The sequence below is a fragment of the Ranitomeya variabilis genome, chromosome 7 (assembly GCF_051348905.1).
Source record: "Ranitomeya variabilis isolate aRanVar5 chromosome 7, aRanVar5.hap1, whole genome shotgun sequence".
Taxonomy (NCBI): Eukaryota; Metazoa; Chordata; class Amphibia; order Anura; family Dendrobatidae; genus Ranitomeya; species Ranitomeya variabilis.
The window spans coordinates 53,943,830-53,963,198 of record NC_135238.1 but is presented as its reverse complement, the minus strand read 5'-3'; the positions used below and the strand labels follow the sequence as shown (position 1 = coordinate 53,963,198).

The 19,369-nt window shown below is 41.8% G+C and overlaps 1 protein-coding gene across 1 annotated transcript in view; it reads left to right on the top strand.

Moving 5' to 3' along the window:
• Positions 1 to 19,369, top strand: part of XYLT1 (xylosyltransferase 1) — a 309,757-nt gene that overhangs the window by 282,001 nt on the left and 8,387 nt on the right. The window contains exons 8-9 of the mRNA XM_077275109.1: positions 3,749 to 4,011; positions 8,580 to 8,775. Of these exons, the coding sequence (XP_077131224.1) occupies positions 3,749 to 4,011; positions 8,580 to 8,775 (459 nt within the window). The remainder of the gene's footprint in view (positions 1 to 3,748; positions 4,012 to 8,579; positions 8,776 to 19,369) is intronic.

The window sequence follows — 19,369 nt, the reverse complement described above, 5'->3', positions numbered from 1 at the left end:
ATGCACCACTGCCTCATGTGCGGCACTAGGCATAGCACAATCTATGTGTCATGCACCACTTCCTCATGTGCGGCACTAGGCATAGCTGTTGTGACCCCAATGGCAGAGGGTCTCAGGAATAATGCTAAGTCTGTAAATACAGAAAACCAGCTCATAGGGCAGTGGTAACTGGGCTGACCATATAACTAATCCTAGCACCACAAATACCAGCAGCCGGGGAACGTTCCTACGTTGATCCTAGACGTCTCGCGCCAGCCGGAGAGCTAACTACCCCTAGAAGGGAAAAGAAAGACCTTTCTTGCCTCCAGAGGAAATACCCCAAAAAGTTGGATAGAAGCCCCTCACAAATAATAACGGTGAGGTAAGAGGAAAAGACAAACATAAGAATGAGCTAGGTATTTAGCAAAGAGAGGCCCACTAGCTAATAGCAGAATATAGAAAGATAACTTATATGGTCAGCAAAAAATCCTATAAAAAATATCCACACTGGAAATTCAAGAACCCCCGAACCGTCTAACGGCCCGGGGGGAGAACACCAGCCCCCTAGAGCTTCCAGCAAGGTCAGGAATCACATTTAGTACAAGCTGGACAAAAATGATAGCAAACAAATAATCCAAAAAAAAACAAAGAAGCAAGACTTAGCTTAATTTAGCACGAACCAGGACCAGCAAACAGGAGCAAACAGAATGTGTCTGATAACACCGATGCCAGGCACTGGACTAAGGTTCCAGGAGGTTTATATAGCAACACCCCTGAAGTAACGACCCAGCTGGGTGCAAACAGAGGGAAGGAAATCCCAGAGTCATATCACTAGTAACCACTAGAGGGAGCCAAAAAAGTCTAATTCACAACACATAGCACAATCTATGTGTCATGCACCACATCCTCATGCCCAGCACTAGGCATAGCACAATCTATGTGTCATGCACCACCTCCTCATGCGTGGCACTAGGCATAGCACAATCTGTGTGCCATGCAGCACCTCTTCATGCCCGACAATAGGCATAACATAATCTGTTTGTCATGCACCACCTCTTCATGCCCGGCACTAGGCATAACATAATCTGTTTGTCATGCACCACCTCCTCATGTCCGGCGCTAGGCATAACACAATCTGTGTGTCATGCACCACCTCCTCATGCCCGACACTAGGCATAGCACAATCTGTGTGTCATTCACCACCTTCCTTTTTAGGAAATAGGTGGCATATTCTCTAACAGAACGTACTTAACACTTTATTTTGTATTTTGTGGTTTGTTTTACTCACAGTGGGATCACTTTCTATTCCAGCACACTTTCCCTTCTGTAGGTAATTTTAACTTTGCTCTGCCCTCCTTTCTTTAGGAGGAATGAGAAGCGCTCAACGGCCTTTCAGACAGCATAGGTCCTAGTCGCCATTGTCTAGTCTGTGATTAAGGCTATCTTTGCTCACGCAAAAACCACTAGGGACTGGATCTCTAGTCTGTACAGGAACCGGTAGGGTCAGTTGCAGTTTTTAGTGTATTACCTATATTTCCAAGTGAGATGCTACACTATCATAACACACTGTAAATATATAATCTAGCCTCATATTAACCGCAGTGTCAATAAATTAGATAGCTATAGTACAGTGATTCTTCTACCTGGTACACCAGTACTTAGTGGCTATTTACGAAATAAATTTTTTTTTTATGTATATTGGACAGGACAAAGGTTAAACAGAGATCAAACTTCCAGTTAATTGTTCATAGGAAGTCAGTCCTTGAACGGTTTATCAGGAAGGAGTCTACGTGGCTTCAAGCATACGTAAAATATTGTTTTGCTCATAAATGGTCAACGGGTTTAATTTTTATCTGTAATCATTAGTAAATAATGGCATCTTGTGTGTCTATTTATGACCGGTGTCTATTATGGTAATTTTCTGAAATCTCAGCCAGCCTGGAAACATTAGTTCCAAGTAATATAATCAATGTGTGTTTGGGAAGAAAATCCATCTTACTGTATATTGTAGCAACATATTCTTGGAAATGTGGTAAATGAGTTGGATATTACTGTTTGTAATTATGTCGTTATGTTGGTAAGTTTCCGCATACACAGCCTTGTTTTTTTATGTATGCAGTAAAAGAAAGCCATTAAGATGGTGTATAGGAAATCACTATGAGTATATGTATACTGTATGTATATATACTGTATATATAACTATATATGCACATTAATTTTTTGTCTAAACTTCTTCATTGTAATTGAATTGATTGACTTAAAAAAGTTGCTACGTCTCGTCCCCCCATATGACTATTAAAGGTGCTTTCACATCTCATACAGTGGTTAAATGTAAAGTGCTGCGGAATATGTTGGTGCTATAGAAATAAAAAGTATTATTATAGTATTATGGTATACCTTGAGGATATGCGATCACTGGTGGTCCAAAAACTATCACCCTACATGCCCCTCACAGCCACCCCAACACTGCAGTGCAACCCTGTTGAAAAGTGGCTATGTCTTCTATATTCTCTGGATTGATGAGGGTGCCGAGGTTGAGCTCCCACTATCATAGAGTAATGGCATGTCCTAGTGATAAGCCTTTACTTTGTGAAAAAGCTAAAAAGAAGTTGAGATATAATTTACTTTTTGCTGGACCTAGAAGAAAAGAACATAAAGTTTCCTAAAGTCATGAGTATGACAAATGCGAAAAAAGGTCATTTGGGTCAAATTTTTCTTTAACTATATAGATGGACAGCACGTCGGCTTGGTCGTCAGCTCTGTTGCCTTTCTACATTGCGGTCTTGGGTTTGGACCTGACCACAGCTGACTTCTGCATGAAACTTTTATCTTTTCCCTGTGATTGTGTGGTTTTCCCTTGGTTTCCTCACATAGTCCAAGAACCTACTTTTAGGTTTATTGACTTCTTTTGAAATCGGCCTTAGTGCCTAAGTATGACAAACTCAGTACAGGGCTGCACAATATGCTGACTTTATATATGCAAAATGAATGTATTTGCAGTGTCTAGTTTCTGATTTTTTTTTTTTTTTGGCCTCTCTATAGCCATTATAAATAATCTCCTGCACTATTCAATACAAAAGCATCCTATAAAATTGTTTAAAAAAAAGAGCGCTAAATGTTCTTTTTTATAATGGGAGCATATGGATAGCATGCGTCAGAGGTATACTGTACATTGGAGGTAGTCGTCAGAAAATTCTCCCAACATATACCTAACACTAACCACTTCAAAATGCCTAATAGAAAATAAAATAACATTTCTTTATTTGGTTAGTTATGCTTTTAATGTTTTTGGGTCAGACTGGAAACTTTTTGGTAGGACGTAAAATATTTTTGGTAATACCAGAAAATTTGTAGGTGGATTTTCTAACTAGTATGTGAGACAAAATATTTTTTAAGGCACTAAAGGTCAAAGGGCAGTATGTTGGCTCAGTGGTTAGCAATACTGCTTTGTAGTAGTGTGGTCTTGGGTTCAAATCTCACCAAGGACTACTTCTGCAACGAGTTTGTATACTCGCCCCATGTTTACATGTGTTCTTTCTAGGTACTCCAGATTTCTCCAAAGACATACAGAATTTAGGTTATGACTATAAAGTGATGTGAATTATGATAGGACTATGGAAGCCTAGAAAATAATTATATACTAAAAATGTCAAACTTTTTCATTCTTGCCCTCAAAGTCACCACAAACTAGAATCAATATTTGTGATCTTCACGCACAGAGCAGTACATTTTCTCAAACCATCTGATTAATTCTTTATTTTCATTTCAGCAAACAGCAAGACCAACTTTTTTCGCTCGGAAATTTGAAGCCTCAGTGAACCAAGAGATAATTGGGCAGTTAGATTACTACCTGTATGGTAACTACCCATCCGGTACGCCAGGCCTGAGATCATACTGGGAGAATTTGTATGATGAACCAGACGGCATCCACAGTATTAACGATGTTATGTTGACCATGTTCCATTCATTCTCCCGCATGGGTCTCAAAAGAGCTGAGGGGTCTCTGCACACCGATGGAGAAAACACTTGCCGGTATGTTGATGGCTATATCTGTTACGTACTACTCTTATTACACTGATAAGCAAAAGGGTAACAATGTTTTGAACTTTTGACTTTCAAGCCTCATATCTCACCATCCACTGCTGCTTCAAATGTGAGGCTACCATCATTTTTTAGACAATCATCTCGACTATCTCATACATAAATTTGACTTGCAACTGTGTAGCATGTGATTAGTTATACAGATTCTTATCATGTCACCAAATTGTTACTATTTTGCAAATCCACCTTTAGGTTTCAACACTGACAGAATCCTTCTGGGCTGCTCTCTGGCAGATTAAAAAATGTTTTAACCGAAATCTGAGCTCTGGTCTCTTCTACATGTTCCCAAAGTTGGTGCTTAGTAGTCGACTCACTTGGGTATGTGACAGATTTTTCTTCAACTCTACCCACAAGGGTTCAATTGGGTTGAGGTTTTATCATGCTGTAATGATCTTCATTAAGGAAGAGGGGCCTCAAAATGTCCCTGGAGCTGGGACCCTAACCATTACTGTCCCGAGGGTACTCTTAAAGGTAGAGAGGCCTGAGTCTCTGACTTTATTATTCTCCTGTAAAAGCCCTAATCTGTCCCCTTCACCACCCAATGAGGCATGGGACAGAAATGAAAAGTAAACCAGAAACAAAGACAAGATAGGGATAATAGAAAACCTTTATCATACAAAAGCACTAATCAACAATAGGGACGATGATAGGGACAGGGAGGAATAAAGTGAATGGGAAAAGGGAACAGGAGACAAACAAACATGTACAACAGCAAACTACAGTACACCACAATTCCAAACTTCAACTACTTAGCTATAGCACACAGCACAGGAAGATGAATCTTTCACCTGCAAGGACTAAATGCCCAGAGCCTGTATAAATAGAGATAGAAAAGAGTAAGCAGTTTCAGCTGAGAACAGCCAGGTTGTATGGTCTCAGTCAGCATGGAAAGAGTCCTTAACCCTCTCAACACCGAAGGAAAGAGAAATCCATTAAAATTAGGACATGAATCACATCATCTCTAAAGAGGACTGCGCTTCATTACCCGACATGACTATCTAAGGCTAAGTTCACACTTGCTTTTGGCTGGTCTGCGTATGGCTGCGTACTTCCTCCCTTAAGCTCCCCCAACTTCCGCATACAACGCATGTCCATGCATACCCAATGTTAGAGATAGGTACACAGGATGCATGCGGAAGTAGGCGGAGTGTAGGCAGACCTTAAGGGAGGAAGTACGCAGCCATACGCTGACCAGCCAAATGCACGTGTGAACCCTGCCTAGTGCCAAGTCTTCCGGGGCAATGTGACACCTTCATGACAGATCTAGGGACTGTGGGGGCCACACCAGCACCTCTACTTCATTGTCGTTGAACTATTTATTTGCCAATCCCGATGTATGCTTTGGTTCATTGTCCTATTGAAACACTATGTCGTCCTTTTCATACCCATAATATTTGAGTGTACAAGGTAGGCTCACATTCGAAGCACTAGTGGATGGTGAAATATTAAGCCAGAAAGTCAAAAGTTCTGAACATTGTTAACCTTTTGCTCATCAGTGTAAATAATTCCCAAAAATAAATGCTACTATCAGAAGTGATAAGTTCTCAAATTGTCTTTTTTTCCAATTTAAAAACATTCTAATACAATTTTTTAATATATCTTTACCTATTTGTTTCAGGAAATAGTGAGCGAAGACAAATACATATGCCATTATGGGTCATTAATAGTTTGTCAGCTAGACTTTTTAGATACATTAACATTAAAAACCTGCCTAAAATAATATGATATTGGTGGAAATGTGTTTGTTTTCCACCTAAGTGACTATCTATTAATTATTTAGCAATGATCTAATTAATCTGAGAAAGGTTTCCAGTGGACCAGGAATTGTGTTTCTACATCTATATCATTAGATTGTGACTTGTTTGGGGCGCTACTTAACTTTTAGTAGCTGAATACCCTTCATAATATCACTATGATAACTAGTAGATCAGTGGAAGTCCAGCGAGGGGACTTGATTTCATACTGACATCACGCCTATATTAGCTATGACATTGGACATCTCTGTACTGCATTCTGCTTTTTTTTGTCTAGCTATGGACACTGGGTCAATGCTCAAAGTGCAATTCTGTCTGACTCAGACATTAAACATTGTACAGTACAATGTTTACCTACCTTGGAGGTGGCACTAGGCGGGGAGTAGAGCTGGAGTGGCAGACGATTCCTATCTACGGTACCATTTGCATATCAATTCAAACACTGATTTCTCAATAACGGAAGAACGGACTGGTCATGTAAAGGTATTGCTGGGCTTGTCTTTGTAAGAGCTACATTCACGTATAAATAATTTGGGGGGTAGAATCCTGCTGACAGATTCTTTTTAATTAAAGTCATTCTTACTCTTTTTTTTACAACTTACAAATTTTAGCAACGTATCTCAAACAGATTGATAAAACTAACTACCCGATTCCTAGTTCAGGAGAATCTTTCATTCAAAGATTATGGTATGATGGTTTAGAAACCTATTGCCTGCATGTATATGATCAATATTGATGCTAAACCATCGTTTCCATGGGTGATGTCATTAGTTTATACTGAAGAATGCATAAAATTTTAATCTCCGGCTGTAATATACATAGCCAATATCCGTTAGTACATTACCGGAATATCATAATCTGCAAGCAGAACGGTTATAGCTTTCATTGTACGCTAAGAGGAGCTCTGTAATAAATGACACGTGCAGTCACCAAGGTCAGTTCAATAGTATAAACAGTTCTGCCGAGATGTAACCACTTTAACGCTATTGTCCAGACCTGCAATTATGAGGTTCTCGAAAACCCTTCATATGCACATCAACAACCTTGTCGTCTGGCTGCATATCTAAAGAGCGGCCATCAATACCTCTTCTTTGTTCAGAAGAAATTCCTATTCACGTTGAAGTCAAACATCCCATCGATCCTTGCATCGCTTTACTGATTTGAATTCTCTCAGGCGGCTTTGGGATAAAAAAAATCTGCAATTAAATTGTTTAGGTTTTTCGATCATCTATTTTGCAAGAACCGTGAAAATTTGCTCCAAATATTCGAGGAGTGAGTGTTTACCGCCACACATGCTAATAAAGAACAAGGCACGTTAGTATTCTGCGCGGCAGGTGGGGTTCTGCTTATATTGGCTGCTGTGATTTGTTTGCAGCGTCTTTGCGGAGTCCATCAATGTCGGCCTTGTTTGTATTCTGACTGCTCCGCATTTGTTAAGACATAACGAATGTAAAAAAGAAAAAAAATCCATCCAGATGTTCTATATCTCGACAGCATTATTTTATAAACTAATGAAACATTTTTATGGGGTCTTGTTAGGCTAGATGTGTACAATATCTGCAGACTTTTAGTTTCTTCTCATTATTTTGAGTTACTCTGTTAGTCTACGACACATCTGTTCAGAAGCTGCTTCACAAATCACCTTACAAAGCAGATGGAAGGCAGAAATTTAATAGATAGAACTATACAGAAATATATCTGTAGAAAATGTAAATATAAAATATGGATTTTCTAATACATCTAAGCAAATGACTTAGGAGCATCGATCTAGAGCCTAAACCAGTCACATCTCCTATACCATGACTTCCATCAACTTGACTCGGCCATGCTGTGCCATTATCAAACTTACTGCACCCACTGTACTATGGTAGTCACATCATTTACCCCAGTGCCAGTTTCAGATGTAGAAAAATCCTTGACAAGTTATATCTTCAAAAACAACCAATGGAAACCTGAAAAAATGTATGGGCTGAGGCTGAGGGGCCCATCGGAGGATTCTCCTGTTCTCCAGCGGGCCAGTCTAAGCCTGGGCTGAGCTGTTGGAGGAGAAAAGTAATTTATACTTGGCGTAATCTCTAATGAATCAATGCTAGATCAAAAGATGCAGAAGTGGCGCCTAACACCTCCATAGTTGGGAGCAATTAATTGTGAAAGGTTTCTTAGGTTTTCCGGTGCTGATCATGATCACATATTGTGCTCACATATCTGCCTAGATGTGTACACCTTCAGTAGGTATCATGTAACCGTCCTACTTATTTTACCTGCCGATACACATGTATGCTGGTCTGCCCAAGTGTACAAGTGTTTTCATTGGGGAGAGGAAAGTAGACACCTTGTTCGGCTTCTTATTTCCTTGGATCGGGCATTGAAATTTATAATCTCCAATCATCTGTCAGGGATGAATATTAGGAGGCCTCAACACCAAGAGCGTGAGCAATTCCTCTAGAAATTGGCAGGTTCTTGTCTAATGGGGTTTACTGTTAAAATGCTGATATCTAGTTTTTTCAACGTCAGCAGGATTGAGATACTGAGATACAAGCACTTTCAACCCCCCCCCTAACAAATATATGTGTAAAATGTTATAAAAGTAAGATAAAATAACACATAATCTTTCTAATTTTAGCTTGATGGAATCCACATTCTGAGACACCATAGCTCTCAAAAAACTGAAGGAAGACTAATGAATGCCAGTAGCAAGGACTAAACCTTTTCTTTCTGTTTTTCTCATTCTGTTCCACTTTTCAGGTACTATCCCATGGGCCACCCAGTGTCAGTCCATCTTTATTTTCTCGCTGACCGCTTCCAGGGTTTTCTTATTAAACATCATGCCACTAATCTCGCAGTCAGTAAACTTGAGACATTGGAGACCTGGGTGATGCCAAAGAAAGTTTTCAAGATTGCCAATCCAACAAGTGATTTCGGGAGGCTGCAATTTTCTGAGGTGAGTTAAAGCTAAATATAAAAGGAGAAAGAATATATTACAACTGTAAGAAGCTTTATTAAGACTAAAGTCCTATCTCTAACAGTAAAGTGTTAGGCTGCAAGTCTATTTGCAAGATTGTAAGAAGCGCTATGACCTGTGGAGATCCCAATAGACTTGAAAGTCACTGACGATGGAGGTTACAGTGCAACTGAGATGGTGAAGCTCTTCTTCTCTTCTCCCAGTCTTAGTATTCTGTGTGGAGTTGGGGTGGCATCACTGGGACTTCAAAGGGACTTTGTGCTTCCATTCGCTAAACATATGACTCTGGAGACATTTGGGAAGTGGGGTTATCACATACTACAAGTTCTCAGCTTCTACAGGGATGGTTCAAGTCTACAATCTTCTAAAACAGCAAAACGAAAGAATGTGGCCATTTCACAGACAAAACCCAAGAGAAAACAAAGTGAGCATATACCCTGTAGTAAGTAAATAGTAATAGTACATGTAAATAACATACGACACTTTAACTCTATTTTGGTCAAAACAGCGTAAAGGTCATCATACCACGATGAGGTGTACCCAGTCGGGACCATCCTGTCCAGTCTCTAGTATTAAAACCTTAACACATGGTAGAAGTCCCCAGGTTCTGCTCCAGGGATGATTCAAGTCTAAAAGCTTCTGAAACAGTCTTGTCTAGGAAAGAGTGATCCATCTCCTCTTGGTTCTCTCCATGGTTTGGTTAGATTTTGACCTTAACCACTATCAGCGGGATCTGGAAGTTAGTCCAAGGGTAGAAACAGCCACAGAAAATTACCGTGGAGATTGGTGCTGCTTCATAGATATGGTTCCAATGAAGCGTTATAAGCTAAAAAACTGTTTGTTTTTCTTATAAAGACAACAGGTTTTGGTGCAGGTCCTTACATCTATTAATGAAGATGAATGTGCTTTACTGAAATGCGCTGTTTTTATCTCAATAAAGTTGGTTATTCGCCTAATTGGAACTTTTATCGGGCAGCACCTGTCTCCACATTGGTTTTCTGTGTCCACTAACTTTTCACCAACCTATGTCTCTTAGGACTTTTTCCCACATTACTGATTTGGAGAGGGAAATCTGCAGAGGATCTGGACTTGAGGATGGTGAATCTGCAGGAGATTACATTAGCAACAAATGAATAAGACTTCACAGTTTCATCCACACATTGCTGAACATTTCTGTGTGGATATTGACTTGCATTGCGGATTTTTACATCCCCAGAATATCAATTCTTGGTGCAGATTTTCACTGTGGACTTCACCCTTTAGAATTCATATGGGGAAATCCACAACAAATCTGCATGTAAGGCGAATTTTGTTGCGGATTGGCAACAGAATCAATGTAGATTTTTCCATCGAATGTGAACATACCATTATACTGGAAACAGAAGAAATTGAAGGAGAAATATCTGACACCAGATCCTTGCAGAAGAACTACCAGTGCTTGTGGTTTTGGGCGATGAAGTGTTTTTGAAAGTAGGCACTGGTTTAACACAAATTCTTGTCATGTTGGGCACTCGGTAGATATTAAGAGTATCTTCCATTTAGGAATATGTATAGAAATAAGGATATAATATGTAGTTGGAAGATAAGTATTAGAGCTAACAAATTCTATATCCCTGTGCTATGCTAAAGAATGGCTAATGATGTACAATGCTATGTTATAAGTATTTAGTATTCTGTTCCAACCCGAAATTAATTGGGCACATTCTTTTTCTATCAATGTGGCCAACATAACAAATGGCGATCGTGATTGAGCAATTAAGAAAGACCAATGTAGAGCTCAGACTTTTGGTGTGTGTGGCAAATCCCAGACATTAATGTTCCATTAAGGAGATTAATGCTTTGTTAGTGCTGTTTATCAAAGTGTCTGCTGGTTGACTTTTAATTCCCTGAAGTGATAAGTTATCACCGCTATAATTTTTCCCACTTTTTACTTTCATTTGTTTGTTACTGTCGCTTCTACTTTACCATTTAAATAAAGTCTCCTTGTGCTAGAACGTTACTCATTTTTGGAATTGTCAAATATCTAAGAGTTCTTTTAAAATATAGACTCTTGCACATAGGAATGGTGAGTGCATAGACTGCAGACACTATACATTATGCCTCCGTGAACCACTTATTCATTCTCTAATAGAAGTACTATGTGTCATGGTTTCATCACTCAATGTGTCCTATAGACACTGTGAGTGACAGCTCAGCCGCCCTATAGGATCTGAAGTGTGTCTTTGAATTTCAGTATGGTTAGTGACAGCCCAGTCATCCAATCTGATACTGGAGCGGTCTGGGATGTCAGTATTTTGATTGACAACCCTGCTTCAATCTGGCCTAGCCTAAGGTCGTTCCTCCCGTTCTTGATAATTTGCTAGCTATTTATCTAACTAGCTATGAGCAGACCATTGTCAGTTGTAGCTTTTCTCAGTGGAGTGTGTGCTCATTGCTCTGTGTCTGATTTCCTTATCTTGTTGCCGGACCTTAGATTTGTCTTGACAATTCCTATGTATTGTCCCTTTTGCTTTTGATGCTCTCTGTCCTCAGGTACCTGACCCTGGACTTGGCCTCTGACTATCCGTTTCTCTTATACCTTTATCTTGAAGTACCTTTCTGGAATTAGACCCAGGACTGTGACTTGACCACGCCTTTGTCTTGTGTTGTGAATTTGCTTTTTGCTCCCTCTAGTGGTTGCTAGTTTTTTGACTCTGGTTTTTCTGTCATTCCTTTTATCCGCACCTGGGTCGTTAGTTAGGGGTGTTGCTATATAAGCTCCCTGGACCTTCAGTTCTATGCCTGGCAACGTAGTTATCAGAGCTAGTCTGCTGTGCTCTTGTCTACTGATCCTGGTTCCAGTTATATCAGCTAAGTCTGCCTTTTGCTTTTTGCTATTTGTTTTGGTTTTGTATTTTTGTCCAGCTTGTTCCAAATCTATATCCTGACCTTTGCTGGAAGCTCTAGGGGGGCTGGTGTTCTCCCCCCGGACCGTTAGACGGTTCGGGGGTTCTTGAATTTCCAGTGTGGATTTTGATAGGGTTTTTGTTGACCATATAAGTTACCTTTCTTTATTCTGCTATCAGTAAGCGGGCCTCTCTGTGCTAAACCTGGTTCATTTCTGTGTTTGTCATTTCCTCTTACCTAACCGTCATTATTTGTGGGGGGCTTCTATCCAGCTTTGGGGTCCCCTTCTCTGGAGGCAAGAAAGGTCTTTGTTTTCCTCTACTAGGGGTAGCTAGATTCTCCGGCTGGCGCGTGTCATCTAGAATCAACGTAGGAATGATCCCCGGCTACTTCTAGTGTTGGCGTTAGGAGTAGATATATGGTCAACCCAGTTACCACTGCCCTATGAGCTGGATTTTTGTACTCTGCAGACTACCACGTTCCTCTGAGACCCTCGCCATTGGGGTCATAACAGTTTGCCAGGCCAGTATTAAATGTTTAATGCATTGCAGAAGAGGGATTATAAGAAAGAAGATTCTGAGTTTTTTTTTTTTTTTTCTTCTTCCCCTTTACCTCAGAGTGGCTATGCTTGCTGCAGACATGAATGTCCAGACCTTGATTACAAGTGTGGACCAGCTGGCTACTCGTGTGCAGGGCATACAAGACTATGTTATCAGAAATCCTAGGTCAGAACCTAAAATACCGATTCCTGAACTGTTTTCCGGAGACAGGTTTAAGTTTAGGAATTTCGTGAATAATTGTAAATTGTTTTTGTCCCTGAGACCCTGTTCATCTGGAGATTCTGCTCAGCAAGTAAAAATTGTTATTTCGTTCTTACGGGGCGACCCTCAGGATTGGGCTTTTTCACTGGCGCCAGGAGATCCGGCATTGGCTGATCTTGATGCGTTTTTTCTGGCGCTCGGTTTACTTTATGAGGAACCCAATCTTGAGATTCAGGCAGAAAAAGCCTTGCTGGCTATGTCTCAGGGGCAGGACGAGGCTGAAGTGTATTGCCAAAAATTTCGGAAATGGTCCGTGCTGACACATTGGAACGAGTGTGCACTGGCCGCTAATTTTAGAAATGGCCTTTCTGAAGCCATTAAGAATGTTATGGTGGGTTTTCCCATTCCCACAGGTCTGAATGATACTATGGCACTGGCTATTCAAATTGACCGGCGGTTGCGGGAGCGCAAAACCGCAAATTCCCTCATGGTGTTGTCTGAACAGACACCTAATTCGGTGCAATGTGATAGAAAAACCGCAAATTCCCTCATGGTGTTGTCTGAACAGACACCTGATTTAATGCAATGTGATAGAATCCTGACTAGAAATGAGCGGAAAATTCATAGACGCCGGAATGGCTTGTGCTACTACTGTGGTGATTCTACACATGTTATCTCAGCATGCTCTAAACGTATAGCTAAGGTTGTTAGTCCTGTCACCGTTGGTAATTTGCAACCTAAATTTATTCTGTCTGTAACTTTGATTTGCTCACTGTCATCTTATCCTGTCATGGCGTTTGTAGATTCAGGTGCTGCCCTGAGTCTCATGGATCTCTCATTTGCTAAGCGCTGTGGTTTTACTCTTGAACCATTAGAAAATCCTATTCCTCTTAGGGGTATTGATGCTACACCATTGGCAGCAAATAAACCGCAGTATTGGACACAGGTTACCATGTGCATGACTCCTGAACACCGCGAGGTGATACGTTTCCTGGTTTTACATAAAATGCATGATTTGGTTGTTTTAGGGCTGCCATGGTTACAGACCCATAATCCAGTCCTGGACTGGAAGGCTATGTCAGTCTCAAGTTGGGGCTGTCGTGGTATTCATGGGGATTCCCTGCCTGTGTCTATTGCTTCTTCTACGCCTTCGGAAGTTCCGGAGTATTTGTCTGATTATCAGGATGTCTTCAGTGAGTCTGAGTCCAGTGCACTGCCTCCTCATAGGGACTGTGACTGTGCTATAGATTTGATCCCAGGCAGTAAATTTCCTAAGGGAAGACTGTTTAATCTGTCGGTACCTGAACATACCGCTATGCGTTCATATATCAAGGAGTCTCTGGAGAAAGGACATATTCGTCCGTCTTCTTCCCCTCTTGGTGCGGGATTCTTTTTTGTGGCAAAAAAGGACGGATCTTTGAGACCTTGTATTGATTATCGGCTTTTAAATAAGATCACTGTCAAATTTCAGTATCCTTTACCGCTGTTGTCTGACTTGTTTGCCCGGATTAAGGGTGCCAAGTGGTTCACCAAGATAGACCTTCGTGGTGCGTACAACCTTGTGCGCATTAAGCAAGGTGATGAATGGAAAACCGCATTCAATACGCCCGAAGGTCATTTTGAGTACTTGGTGATGCCTTTTGGGCTCTCCAATGCGCCTTCAGTTTTTCAGTCCTTTATGCATGACATTTTCCGGAAGTATCTGGATAAATTTTTGATTGTTTATCTGGATGATATTTTGGTTTTTTCTGATAATTGGGATTCGCATGTGGAGCAGGTCAGGTTGGTCTTTAAAATTTTGCGTGAAAATTCTTTGTTTGTCAAGGGCTCAAAGTGTCTCTTTGGTGTACAGAAGGTTCCCTTTTTGGGGTTTATTTTTTCCCCTTCTGCTGTGGAGATGGACCCAGTCAAGGTCCGAGCTATTCTTGATTGGACTCAGCCCTCGTCAGTTAAGAGTCTTCAGAAGTTCTTGGGCTTCGCTAACTTCTACCGTCGTTTTATCGCTAATTTTTCTAGCATTGTGAAACCTTTGACGGATATGACCAAGAAGGGCTCCGATGTAGCTAACTGGGCTCCTGCTGCCGTGGAGGCTTTCCAGGAGTTGAAACGCCGGTTTACTTCGGCGCCTGTTTTGTGCCAGCCTGACGTCTCACTTCCCTTTCAGGTTGAGGTGGATGCTTCGGAGATTGGGGCAGGGGCCGTTTTGTCGCAGAGAGGCCCTGGTTGCTCTGTTATGAAACCTTGTGCCTTTTTCTCTAGGAAGTTTTCGCCTGCCGAGCGAAATTATGATGTGGGCAATCGGGAGTTGTTGGCCATGAAATGGGCATTTGAGGAGTGGCGTCATTGGCTCGAGGGTGCTAAGCATCGTGTGGTGGTCTTGACTGATCACAAAAATCTGATGTATCTCGAGTCTGCTAAACGCCTTAATCCGAGACAGGCCCGCTGGTCATTGTTTTTCTCCCGCTTTGATTTTGTTGTCTCGTATTTACCAGGTTCAAAGAATGTGAAGGCCGATGCTCTTTCTAGGAGCTTTGTGCCTGATGCTCCTGGAGTCGCTGATCCTGTTGGTATTCTTAAAGATGGAGTTATCTTGTCAGCTATTTCTCCGGATCTGCGACGTGTGTTACAGAGATTTCAGGCTGATAGGCCTGAGTCTTGTCCACCTGACAGACTGTTTGTCCCGGATAAGTGGACCAGCAGAGTCATTTCCGAGGTTCATTCCTCGGTGTTGGCAGGTCACCCGGGAATTTTTGGCACCAGAGATCTGGTGGCCAGGTCCTTTTGGTGGCCTTCCTTGTCAAGGGATGTGCGGTCATTTGTGCAGTCCTGTGGAACTTGTGCTCGAGCTAAGCCTTGCTGTTCTCGTGCCAGCGGTTTGCTCTTGCCCTTGCCTGTCCCGAAGAGACCTTGGACACATATCTCCATGGATTTCATTTCTGATCTTCCGCTATCTCAGGGCATGTCCGTTATCTGGGTGATATGTGATCGCTTCTCCAAGATGGTCCATTTGGTTCCTTTGCCTAAGCTGCCTTCCTCTTCCGATCTGGTTCCTGTGTTTTTCCAGAACGTGGTTCGTTTGCACGGCATCCCTGAGAATATTGTGTCAGACAGAGGATCCCAGTTCGTTTCCAGGTTCTGGCGATCCTTTTGTAGTAGGATGGGCATTGATTTGTCGTTTTCGTCTGCTTTCCATCCTCAGACTAATGGACAGACGGAGCGAACCAATCAGACTTTGGAGGCTTATTTGAGGTGTTTTGTCTCTGCTGATCAGGACGATTGGGTGACATTCTTGCCGTTGGCTGAGTTTGCCCTTAATAATCGGGCTAGTTCCGCCACCTTGGTTTCGCCTTTTTTCTGCAACTCTGGTTTCCATCCTCGCTTTTCTTCGGGTCATGTGGAGCCTTCTGACTGTCCTGGGGTGGATTCTGTGGTGGATAGGTTGCAGCAGATCTGGAATCATGTGGTGGACAACTTGAAGTTGTCACAGGAGAAGGCTCAGCGCTTTGCCAACCGCCGCCGCGGTGTGGGTCCCCGACTACGCGTTGGGGATTTGGTATGGCTTTCTTCCCGCTTTGTTCCTATGAAGGTCTCCTCTCCCAAATTTAAACCTCGTTTTATTGGGCCTTACAAGATATTGGAAATCCTTAATCCTGTATCTTTTCGTCTGGATCTTCCTGTGTCGTTTGCTATTCACAATGTATTTCATAGGTCCTTGTTGCGGCGGTACATTGTGCCTGTAGTTCCTTCTGTTGAGCCTCCTGCTCCGGTGTTGGTTGAGGGCGAGTTGGAGTACGTGGTGGAGAAGATCTTGGATTCTCGCCTCTCCAGGCGGAAGCTTCAGTACCTGGTCAAGTGGAAGGGCTATGGTCAGGAGGATAATTCCTGGGTGGTCGCCTCTGATGTTCATGTGGCCGATTTAGTTCGTGCCTTTCATGCCGCTCATCCTGATCGCCCTGGTGGTCGTGGTGAGGGTTCGGTGACCCCTCACTAAGGGGGGGGTACTGTTGTGAATTTGCTTTTTGCTCCCTCTAGTGGTTGCTAGTTTTTTGACTCTGGTTTTTCTGTCATTCCTTTTATCCGCACCTGGGTCGTTAGTTAGGGGTGTTGCTATATAAGCTCCCTGGACCTTCAGTTCTATGCCTGGCAACGTAGTTATCAGAGCTAGTCTGCTGTGCTCTTGTCTACTGATCCTGGTTCCAGTTATATCAGCTAAGTCTGCCTTTTGCTTTTTGCTATTTGTTTTGGTTTTGTATTTTTGTCCAGCTTGTTCCAAATCTATATCCTGACCTTTGCTGGAAGCTCTAGGGGGGCTGGTGTTCTCCCCCCGGACCGTTAGACGGTTCGGGGGTTCTTGAATTTCCAGTGTGGATTTTGATAGGGTTTTTGTTGACCATATAAGTTACCTTTCTTTATTCTGCTATCAGTAAGCGGGCCTCTCTGTGCTAAACCTGGTTCATTTCTGTGTTTGTCATTTCCTCTTACCTAACCGTCATTATTTGTGGGGGGCTTCTATCCAGCTTTGGGGTCCCCTTCTCTGGAGGCAAGAAAGGTCTTTGTTTTCCTCTACTAGGGGTAGCTAGATTCTCCGGCTGGCGCATGTCATCTAGAATCAACGTAGGAATGATCCCCGGCTACTTCTAGTGTTGGCGTTAGGAGTAGATATATGGTCAACCCAGTTACCACTGCCCTATGAGCTGGATTTTTGTACTCTGCAGACTACCACGTTCCTCTGAGACCCTCGCCATTGGGGTCATAACAGTCTTGCCCCTCTGTACTACAAGCCCTCCTGGTATCTGACCTCGGACTTTCTGATAACCCTGGCTCATAGTTTGTCCTTGAGAAGTGACTCAGCATCACACTGTGCATAAATTACTTATCTTTAATGTAGCCCTCCAATCTAAAGTAAAAATGTGGCCACGTGTAGCTGTATAGTACACACAAGTGCATACCCTTCATAAAGTAGTCCGTGGCATCTATTTTGTGATGGGGGTTCAGAAGAGAGAGACAGCGATAGCCGCTTAGAAAGGGAGGACATCAATTATGTATTCCATACGTTGGCCATGTACAGTATGATCAGTTTTTTACTATAGACTGAAGGATTGCTTTAAAGGGGTTTTCTGAACCTCTATATTCAGGAGAGCACCACTTCACAGCTACATGGCGTCCTGCTTGCCAGAGCAAGATGCACTCCTGAAAAATTGATGACTCGGCATGTTTGCAACACTAGTCCGAATTGTGCGCTCTTCCATCATGCAAGCAGAGGTAGTGTCCTGTTTGCAGCACTGGAGGAGCTCTTGGTTTCAGCGATCTGGCCAGCTTCACAGCAGTGCTTACAAGCTCTAAAGCAAAAAGCTTGCAAACACACACTCATTGCTTAGGAGACCAGCCACCTCTAAAAGACTGCAGAGGTGGCCAGAAATGAAGCAGTCAACAGTAAATTTTGAACAACCCCGTTAATTGAGTTATGAGAGATTGGATCAATTATATTCTAGTAACTTAGGTGAATCAGGACTCCTTATGTCATAGAGAAGTGATTGTAGTTAGGAACTGAAATATATTTTGATGAGCTTGTTTTACATTTATATCATTAAAGGGTTCCTGTTGGCCGAAAACCCCATGTCAGTGCCCTGTCATGTCATATTGACATCATAGAAGGGATCCTTCACTAGGACCAATATCGCTAGTGATCTGGGATTGTTCACAGTCATAACACAAGAACTATTAAACTACTAATGGTAAAACCTACAGAGGCAGAGCACTAAGGTAGAAGGTACAATTGTCTGTGGATGTATCAATGGCATTTTCTCAAAAATATTGTTTCAGGAGAGGTTAGAGCAGTCTTCCATTTCTTCTCTGATTCTCCTGATCCTTCAATAGGAGCAGTTGTTAAAGAGGTTGTTATGAGTTTACCACGACAGAGAGGAGCCTGAAGACTGCAGCGTCCGAGGCCTCAAGACTCTTACCTAAATTACTCTACATGTATTCCTTGGTACTTGATACCTTCTCGATCTCAAGGTTCTCAAAGTATCCTCAAACCTGTTGTTAGCCATTCTGAACATAGATAGCTCATGATGATAGGGGAGGAGCTCTGAGTTATGTTATCTTAACCAAGCACGGAAAATTTCAGCAGTATTTTGTTCATATCTTCCATACTTCAGCTCAACACATCATTACCCTACCCATTCAACTTTGTTGAAATATATACAGTCAATTGTTTTCCTTCAGTTTTTAACCATGGATTAGGAGTTGGTTTCATCAGATGTAACACAACCAATGTCATCACATCTATCATGCGGTGAAATAATTTATGCCTACAATGTCGAGGTAACTATGTGATACATCTCACTCTTCACGCTGACCTCTATTGACTATGCTTAGTAGGTCATTGTTTAATCAATGCTAGTCAAGGTTAAATCTCATCACAGTATTCCATTTAATGACATGTTACATCTCACAATATACACTCCACTCAGAGCAGTTTACCGTAGGGACCACAACTGTTTTTTTTATCTCTCTGTCCGTTCTCATGTTTTCGACTCTGCAGTATCAAATTAGCTGCCAACCTTTGCAATAAAATAATTTATTGATGGCTATTTCCTATGGGAACAAATGATCAATAAGGACAAACGAGCGAAGACATTTTTTGTATGATTCTCTTGGCCGTTATTTTCATGTCAACTGGAAGGAGATAATAAGACGTGAGGGTCATGATCTGAAGTTACTTTTTTGTTTTGTAACATTTTTCATTTGGGAATTGTCCAAAGTTTAACAGAACAGGAGGCTCTAAACACTTTATATCACCAAAATATATTATACTCTTCTTTTATGGTGATTGCCACATTGGCAGCATATGTTCTTGGTCCACCATGATGATGACAACTCTCTGCATCACTTGACCTGCAACTAATCTCTGGTGGCAGCAATGT